The 10,036-nt window shown below is 39.4% G+C and overlaps 1 protein-coding gene across 1 annotated transcript in view; it reads right to left on the minus strand.

The window, feature by feature from the left end:
• The window catches only part of pqlc3 (PQ loop repeat containing 3), a 16,149-nt gene that overhangs the window by 5,157 nt on the left and 956 nt on the right, over positions 1-10,036 (minus strand). The window contains exons 2-6 of the mRNA XM_015390534.1: positions 7,067-7,149; positions 5,368-5,437; positions 5,195-5,252; positions 4,747-4,867; positions 783-824 (exon numbers count right to left, since the gene is read on the minus strand). Of these exons, the coding sequence (XP_015246020.1) occupies positions 783-824; positions 4,747-4,867; positions 5,195-5,252; positions 5,368-5,437; positions 7,067-7,149 (374 nt within the window). The remainder of the gene's footprint in view (positions 1-782; positions 825-4,746; positions 4,868-5,194; positions 5,253-5,367; positions 5,438-7,066; positions 7,150-10,036) is intronic.

Here is a 10,036-nt window from a genome sequence, read left to right on the forward strand (position 1 = left end):
GTTGCCGCCATGTGATTGGCTGCTTAGAAATTAAGTGTTAACGAGCAGTTGGACAGGTGTACCTAATAAAGTGGCCGGTGAGTGTACATAATATAGATCTTTACCTTAATTTTGAGAAGCGGATATTTTCTTTATGGTCAATAGGCAGAGGTTAAAACCTCAGAAAGTTCAGTTCCTCTATTCCAAACTGTTCAGCCTTCCTGTTATCTGCTCAAAATCTGATTCTTTCTCACAAGCAGAAGAGTGTATCAGACGTCTTGCAAGATCTAGAAAATGCAGTTTAAAAGTTTCTTTGTTCTCTGTATTTCTCTAGCTTCCTTTATGATTCCTCCTTAATGCAGGAAAATACTTTTGCATGACACCTAACCTCCATATTGGCCTACAAAGCAGTTCTATTAGCTCAACCTAACTATTAATCTACTTATTAGCTATCTACGAAAACTGATAAAAATCTCAATGTATCACTATTAGTATATTTTTTCTCTGAATATATAAAATATGAATATTACAGATGATTAGAGCATTATCTACAGGTAAGCTATTAACAGTTTAAAACTTCCCAAAAAATCCTCAGAAAGACTTTAACCAGCTATAAGCTTAACACATTATAATGTTCATCTTTTAAAATATTAAAACTACTTTTTTTATACATGCAATATACACAGATATCTGTATGTGCTGATCATTGTTTAATATAAAGCAGTACTGCAGCACGATTGCACACAGCTGCTGCAATGGAGGACGTCTAGAGTAGAAAACCAAACATTTTTATGCCAGCTTACCCTGCACGTCTCCTGTCGTCACTGTGGTTGTGTAAATCCGCGCTGGAACAAAAAGGAGGCTGAGTTACTGACATGCACATTTTCTGACTCATATTTAATTAATGAAGAGTTGAATTGCTGATTTGCTGAACATGTAGCAAAATGAAGAGATTATCCATATTCATGACCTGAAAGTGATGCAAGTGGAAGAATTTGTTGAAATTTAGCAGCTGATGCATCAAAATAAATTCATTTGAGATTATATTAAAAGTCATTTGAAATGCAGATATCTGACTTTAGTTCTTTCATTTCAAATTTCTAGTTTACCTGTTTGGGTGCATTCTTCCCGTTTAAGTTTTTTTGTATGTCTATTAAATATAAAACAAAGTTGGGGGAGGGGGGATGCAAAGGTGTATTTATCAGATAGGACTAAAAAAAGCTGCAGAATGCATGTATAGGAATGTTAAGTGGAAGGAAAAAGTGTGATGGAAAAAGGCAAACGAGGAACGGGGGTAACCGCAACTATAAAAATAAAATAATTTAGGAGAGATTAACAAAGATTAGCAAGGCATGTACTGCTGCTGGTGTGCTTCGAAGGAACCACACCCAGGAGCCCATATTTACTCAGCATTCACTTTCTAATCTGGACTTAGAAACAATCTTGGATCTGTTCCAGATCTGTACTTTTCTGCATTAAAACACACAAGGTTTTAGTTATCCTTTATTTTCCATATTCCAGCAGTGGAAGGCCTAAACACAGAGTTAGGACTGGCTAAGGAATATAATGAGAGTGGTCGATAGAAAAAGATCTTGCATAGTCCTTTTTCACATCTTTTCTGCCTTGTTTGAGGAGGTCAGGAGAAACTTTCCAGAGATTGACCAATTTCAACTGCAGTGAATTAACAATCCCTTCAGGCGTAATGTTGGGTGGGGTCACATCTTCTGCTTTAATGCCCCCTTTTCACACCTTATTATAGGGTCTTTCTTAAAATATCATATAAAGATATTGCTCTTTTAAATAAGTCATTACTGCTCAGAGTTATATACTTTTTGTAAGTTTTTTTCTTTTCAAGCAAAAGCGATGCTGACTGAACCTTATTGGCTGGTTTATGAAGTCCTCTTTAATACCCTGAAGCAGCTGGAGGAAGGAGGGCGGACTTCCTGTAGCAATGGTAACCTATATTAAGTTATATTAATGTTAAAACTCCAAGGAGTCTCATATCTCAAAGGTCAATAAAAATGATGAATGCTATTTCCCCAGAAGGCAATTTACTGTTGCATAGAAATAAGCTTGGGGAGAATTTTGAATACTATATATAATTTAGAATCAACCTGAAATTGTCATTTTAACTGAATAATGTGAAAAGGATCAACCTTTCAAGAATCATAGAGTGACTCAAACAAGCAAATATAAATACCAACAGACATTAGATTGTAAATAATCTAAAGCTAAAAGGAGAAACTTTCGGGTGAGTGAAAACCTATTTAAGCAAGAAGGGGGGACCTGATCTGTAATTTCAAAGTGTAGCACCACTTATCGCCAATGGCAACAGTCTCCCTCAGTGTTTTGGATTCTGATAGCCAACCACTTTGCATCAGCAAACTGAGAAGTCATGGAGTTACTAATAAATTCAGTGCTGCATTCAATCTTCTGGATTAAATCCTACATCAGATAAACATGTTTTTTTTATGTTTTGTTGCCAAACAATTTTTAGCGTAGTTATCTCTGGTGTTTAAGGGAAGCTCAGACTGCTGTAAAGCAGGGTTCTGGGTCACATGAGTGATCTGACCCTCTAAAGTTAAACAGGGTGAGTTTTTGAGAAGGTCAGCCCATATGGAGCATTGGAAAACAAGCGTCATATATACTGACTTGAAAAATCTATTAATCTCAAATTAAGCTAATATTTAGTTTTAAAAGTTACACACTGTTGCTTGAAATTATCAAATCAAATGCAAAGGTACGTTCACAGCTAATGCAAATTTCACAGCTGAAGTGAAAGATTCCCATATTATCGATATGTAGAGGGCGGAAAGTAGAGTTGGGTATTGTTAGGAACCTCACGATTCGATTATTGCTGTTATGATTCGATCCGATCCGATGCAATTCGATTCGATTCAATGCTGAATTTTTAAACCGTGTGACTCCAGGAGTTTTAAGAGCAGCCTGGGATGCCAAGTTGAGCACATGGGCAAAGCAGCCAACATGTAATAGCTCAGTGATATCGACAGCAACTAGCATGTTGGCAGCATTATCTGTAACAACAGTGGCTACGTTTCCGGTTATGCCCGATTCGTTTATTGCCTCCATCAACATGTTCGCTATGTTGCTCCCTGTGGGACTTCCGTGAAGCGGCCTGGTCTAAAGCACATTTAAAACTAATTCCCACTCATTTGATATGAAATGAGAATTGATGGTTATGTAGGGGTCAGTCGCTCTCGAAGTCCAGCCATCGCACGTCAGCGCGACTCTTTCAGCAGCCTTTAGCGACTCCAACACAACCGTCTTCACCTCTGTGTAGAGTGCCGACAGCGCCCCCAATGGTCAGGAGGTGAATCGATTCTGAGGGGCTCCCGCATCGACTATGAATTTTGCGTGTAATAATTGCGATGCATCGATTCTTCAATTAGTTTACCCCTAGCGGAAAGCGACGAAAAGTGGAGCGAATCTGAGCGAGGCCAAGGTGATAAATTTCGGTTGGCGATTTTGGTTAAGTTGCTGACATTTTATTAATGAATCAGAACTTTTGTTAACATTCCTGTTGCAAAATCCAGTTATGTCTTCCCAATGGAGTAGTTAGCTTCTATTATTGGCCCCAGCCCTCTGTAGCCTCTCCTGCTGATTCCCTGGGGGATCCTCTGATCTCCCGCTGTGGTTCCATAGTTCCAGACTCTGACACGGCTGGTAGCCTGGTCCAGGTTCTGATTTTTTCCCCCTGTTCTTGCTCTGATTTCCCGCTTCTCCTGTTAGAGCTGCAAAATGCCGCCTCATCTATCAGGACAGCAGGGTCAAGGATAGGTGGAAGTACAGCTGACAGCTACGGTCAGCCAGACTTAGCTTATGGAGGAGATGGTGGTATTCTCCATACCGGTTCAGTCTGTGGGAATCTGGTAAACCTAGAAACACCAACAGATTTGTTTGGCCCTCTAAAGTAAAAAAAACACTGCCTGTTGCGTTGTAAATCCATGTCCGCCATGATGAGGTGAAACCAACGACCAGCAGAACCTGTGATGTAGGAGCCTTTCACCCACCATGCAAAAGGCTTTCCCTGGTCAGATGAATTTCTGGGCGAGCAAAAGGAGACAGATTTCGCTAAATAATTGCATGTTTCGCGTTCGGTCTTAACGCAACTTAAAATCCGAGCCAGGTTTAACAAAGCATCTTTTTTGAGAAGTTGACCATTCCTCCCTGACCCAGTGGGGCGAGTATGGTTGGTTGACAATATAATTTGGTCTAAATCTCAGAACCTAGTTAATCTCATTAGTGCATCAATCTCCAGCTGAGGAGCCGTCAGCAGGGACCGGTCAACCAATCAGGAGAGGACTTTAACAAAATATGTCAGTGAAACAGCCTTTGAATAATGGATGCCAATTTTTGTTTTAAACCCTTCTTCATGTCAGAGACTTTCTAAAATTCCAAAAATATTAGAAATCTATGACATGTAATTTTATTCCATTTAATTAAAAAATATTGTATTAATCCAAAAGGAAACTCATTGCCTTTTTTTAAGTTTCAAACATGTTCTATTAAAGAATGAATCAGTTCAACAACAATAACGATAAAAAGCTGTCAATTTAAAACTAATTATAGAAGGATTACAAATTTTTACACAAGGAATTTAACATAAACCAACAGTAGTTCAGACCAAACCTTCTTTGATAAGTATTCTATGATGTATTGTGCAATTCTGGATATTATAAGGTTATTTGGAAGTGGGCAGTATTCTCTACGGCCCACAGTGAATGGAAAGGCAGGTCTCTCACTCACCCATACATGTGTAGGTGGCCATGGCCCAGGAGAGGGCGCTAACCTGTCCGGCATCCTTGGACCTCCACATGCACTGCAGCTGGGCGAACTTACTGGCTGCACTAATGAATGTGCACAGGCTCTGAGGGGACATCGAAGGGTGACATATTACACAGTTAGAAGGCGACAGATTGAACACTGCAGGTGGGCTGGGTTATAAACAGTAAAAAGTTACTCTATGTGCCATCTAACATCTCAAACTCTAAGTGGCAGAATACTTCCTTTACCTATTGAAATGTAAAATGCCTACAGACATGTTCATCTCATTAACCAAGCAGGTATGGCTGAGTTTCAGGGAGAAAGAAATGAGCTCTGGGTGAGTCTCTTCTCAAAGCTCCACATCATTACTCCTGACTGATGACGTGCCAACTCTTTACGGTGTGTGACTTATTTAAATCTGATGCATTACCATGGCCAGATCTATGATCCACCTCTCCACAGTGAGGAGCTTCCAGCCTCCGATCAACCTGAGCGTGCACCGTTAAGGCAAAGCACAGAGCGCCGAGGGGGAGGGGTTATACATTTCCCTCAGCATCAAATGACCAGTTTCACAGCTATTACTGCCGGAGAGCGAAAGGATACAGCAAGGCGTAGACCAGGCTCTGCCGCAGGCTGCCGTTGTAGTGAAGAATCAGGAGCAGGAGAATGACATCTGATGACACACAGAGCAGGTTATAAACGTGCTCCACTCCAGGCTGGGTTAAGGCTTCATTTCAGGGGCCACTGATGTACAACCTATTCATAATGTTCTAGAAAAAGAAGCATCTTGGAAACATTTCCTGATTTGAATTCCCCGTAACTCTTCTCCGCACAACGTTCGACAAACAGGCTGCAACAAGTTTTAAAAAGCATCCCCACAAAAATGTCTTATAGCAATTTGCAGAGTAACTATATAATTTTTCTTTACACTCACTGGGTTCAAGGTAGCCTACAGCTGTTAGGGTTGTTCCTGATCGATTTTCTGTCATTTAAACGACACAGGGGACACACCTGATCCATCCTACTTTTACCTACTATACAGCGATAAAGAAAACTACCAGCTGGATATAATCATGATCCAAATCAGGCATTATTTGATCAACTCTAACGCTTGATGAGAATGAATGCATATATATATGAGCTTCTATGTACAATTTGACCTACTATGATTAGAAAAAATTTAATATATATATGCATAATTCACATTTTTGAAACTAAATAATGTAACACTGCATAACTTTTAGCCATCAGAGGGTGTCGGCCTGTAACTTCCAGGTTCAAACTCGCCTTTACGCATTAAATCCTACATTATGAAAACAAAATATCTGATCAGGTAGGTTTCATAATTGTTTTGTTGTTAAACAACAAAGTTTAGCTTAGTTTGCTCTATTTTAGGAGGAGCTTTGACTGCCTTAACGCTCGCGGCAGTGATGGATCCGAGCCTAGTTTTTTATAAGGGCAGGCTAAATATAGCATCAGTATTCGCCTTCATGCTGTATATTGAACTAAGAATTATTTTCATATATATATATGTATAATAAGGTATTACTTGCGTCAAGTTATTCATTGTTGCTTTAATTTAGTTAATGCTGGATTTTCTCTGTCATAAAAATGTGCGATGTCCTGGGTCGGTCCTTCAGTGGCTGAGAAGTGATCTATGAGTTTATATAGTCTCCCCCTGCTGTTCTAGAGGACTTCCGTTTTGCAAAGCCAGTGTGTTGATTTTTTTTACATTTATCTACTTATTTCTTGCGGCTGTTTCTGTTTTTTTGCATGTGTTTTGTATGTTAGTCTATTTTTTTGTTTGCAGGTCACAGATTTACAGCCGCACAACCAGTGTTGGGAGATCCGGCATCACCGAGTCATCTCCATGTATTTGTTCTGCCCAGCCGCTGACCCAGGTGAGTCCAATCTGCACAATCTAATACACTGTTCAGTTTGGACACACTTGGTTCAGCGGCTGAGCAGAACAAATACATGACATAGAGATGACTTGTTGACTCTAAATCTCCCACCTCTGTACACAAGCAGTTTTTGTATTTGCTGCATGTTTCCGCATTTTCAGTGTTTCTGCATCCTTCATCCGTACATTCCTTATTTCTGTGCAACAATTACATACATTTATTAATTTTTTTTAACTAAGATTTTAATGGGCCAGTTCAGACTTTCGCTTTTCAGGTTCTAATGGCATCCAGTATTGGTAAATTCTCAAATGAAAAAAATTCTAGAAATCACACCGTTCTAATTCATTACACTCATTACACTTAAAATACTCATTATATCACATTACTTCCTAGCTTACCTTGAGCAATGAGGATGGGATATTCCAGGTATGTTGGGGGTGGGTAGTTGTAGTACATCTGGTAAGTTACAAAAACTATGAATCTGAAAAAGATTAAAAATATTTATAGTTGTAATGACTTCCTGGAGCGGAGGAGAATTTTTTGACAGATGTAATCGGTTCAGATCAGAAGAGGATTCTGACATCTTGGGTTGATTAAGAAAATCAATAACTATGATGGGAACCCCCGACCTCCTCAGATACATGATGCTGATGAGAAATTATATTAATTATATTAATTGCCCACTCTTTGATCTTTAAGACATTGCTTCCTGCTTCTTGGACAGTATAGAAACTTCTGCTTCCTTGAGATTCTCTTTTTTTCCCCAGTGATGCTAAATCTATCTTAATAAAGAGTGCTAAAAATACCCACAACACCTTGCAAATTTAACCAAACTTTTGAACCTTCTGCAACGTTCAGACCGCACGCTCTAGAGGCAGCAGAAGCAGCTAGTTTACATGCAAAGTCAATGGTTGATGCGCATCAAGGTGCAGCAAAAGGTATGCAGTGCATTTCTAGCAGCCGGAGCAGTGCATCTGAGCAGCTGAAAGAGCGCCTCACAAGCTTCTGAGCATCTGATGCGAAAAAGCAGCACCTGCTGGAGTTGGAAAATTTAACTTTTTTTGCTCCGTGCGCCACATCAACCAATCAGATAAGCTGATCTGGGAGCTGGCAGGGAGACAGACACAGCACTGATGATGCAGATCGCTATCATCACTCCTCTGACATACTTTAATAACGCCTTAATTAACTTAAAATGTCGAAACCTGCTGACAAAATATGTTCACTTTTATTCTGGTGCCTGCAGTTTGGATTACATACATGAAAAACACCTTCCAGCCGCCACAAATGTTAGCCCCTCTCTTTCAATGGGATTCCCAGTAACAGAGCGCCTCCGGTGGTCTGAGAGGCTTCGACAGCGAAATGATATTTGAAGGCAGGATCGTAATCTTAATGAACTGACCTCAGAGACGATGTTTTCAGGTTTCTCACATAAAAACATATTTAAACTGCTTTTTACCCACTTATAACAGCAAATATAGCAAAGCTGCTTTCTACCATTGAACACAAGAGCAGCAGAAGCATCTGGACACACTTTTTTTACGCGTCTCAGGAGCATCAAAGATGCTCTAGATGCACGTCTGACCTTAATGTGTACGAGCATCAAAAATGAAGTAGCAGAAGCTTTTTTGCTGCTTCCAGCACTTGCAGTCTGAACTCCCATTACTCAGATTATTTTACAGCCACAAACTTCAATGCTTTTTTTATTAGTATTTAGTGACACAGACTAAATACTGCATCACTAAATATTAATTAAGAAAATGGGTTGTGCATGTTGCTGCAGTCTGACCATTTGATGTTACTAAAAAAATAAGCATTGTAGCTTTAAGATTATTATTAAGGAAATCAGGCCTAACAAATTGGTACTTTTTATTTGCTATATCTGGGGTCTCCACAGCCACAATCAGCTTTTTAGTTCAGCAGCTAAGTATATTGAAAGGTAAACTAATTCCCTGTTCTTTGTTCATGCTCTTGTTTTGTGCCCCCATGAAAAAAAAAATATTTAAGAACTTAATTCTAAAAATAAAATCACACTCAGAGCAGAGGCGTAGCCAGAATTTTTTTTATAAGGGTAGCCAGGCAATAAGCCATGTACACTGAGGGGTGGCTGAAGGTGGATCGGCCCCAGAACCTCAGGGTCAATCTACACTATAGCAACAGGAAAATTAACAAGCACAACATCCATATTTCCTACAGCCTTTGCTAACAAATAGACCCAAATATTTAAAAATCAGTGCTTTCTAAATAAATATTGGATACAATTCTTTCAGATTTGAGTTCTGGGGCAAACACCTCTTCCTTTGTCATTACTTACCTACTTTTATCAACACTTATTCTGCATAAAACTGATATTTACTAAAGTATAAGTATACTAAAATATACATAAATTCATTATTAAGGTTTTATTAAAATAGTTATTTATCTATGATTTCACTAAAGACTCCTAGAAGACTTTCAGAGACTCACCATTTTCTCTTTACCCCATAAAACACAAAATCTAGTTCTGAAATAAGCATGTAATATCATCTTTAATGTTAGTATATTGAAGTGCATAATTAACTACATTGTTTTTTTTGTAAAGTAATTGTTAATATATTAACAATTATAATATATTGTTACATGTTAGGGGTGGAACGGTTCACAAAATCCACGGTTCGGTTCACGGTTTCATGGTCACGGTTTTCTGTTCGGTATATGTTGATTGTTAGCCTGACATGTTGGTCATGTTGCTGTTAGCATAAACAAAACGTGTTGCACAATGCTTGCACACTGTTGCACTTTCATCCACAACTTTCTTTCCACCATCATCGTAGGTAATGCTACGTTCACACCGGACGCAGCAGGAGCAGCAAAATCGCGTCTGCTGCTTCATTTTTGCTGCTTGTACAAGTTCAGTTCTGACGCGCATCTGAAGCAGCTTTGGTGCTCTGGCTGCACAGTAGAAAAAGTGTGTCTGACGCTCGATGGGCGGAGCTACTCTATCCTTTCTTTGCCTTGCAGCTATATTTGCTGTGATCAGTGGGAATAAAGTAGATTTAATATGTTTTTAAGTGAGAAAATCCATCTGAAAACTTAATCAGTGCAGTCAGTTCATCCAGATTACCATCCTGCCTTCCAATATTATTTCTGTCGGAGCCGCTCAGACCCCCACATACCGGTGGTGCACTGTCAGTAGGAATCCCATTCAACAGCAGCCTATGGCCCGGTAGCCTCCTTGAGGTTCGCCGTGGCGGCTGGAAAGCGGTTTTCATGTACATAATCCAAACTGCAGGGACCAGCATAATAAAATCAAATGCGCTTTGTCGGCCGGTTACAGCATTTTAAGTTAATTTAGACATTAATAGACTGTTTCAGATGAGTCATCACAG

This window comes from Cyprinodon variegatus, unplaced genomic scaffold, assembly GCF_000732505.1.
Source record: "Cyprinodon variegatus isolate N-32 unplaced genomic scaffold, C_variegatus-1.0 Scaffold21, whole genome shotgun sequence".
Lineage (NCBI taxonomy): Eukaryota > Metazoa > Chordata > Actinopteri > Cyprinodontiformes > Cyprinodontidae > Cyprinodon > Cyprinodon variegatus.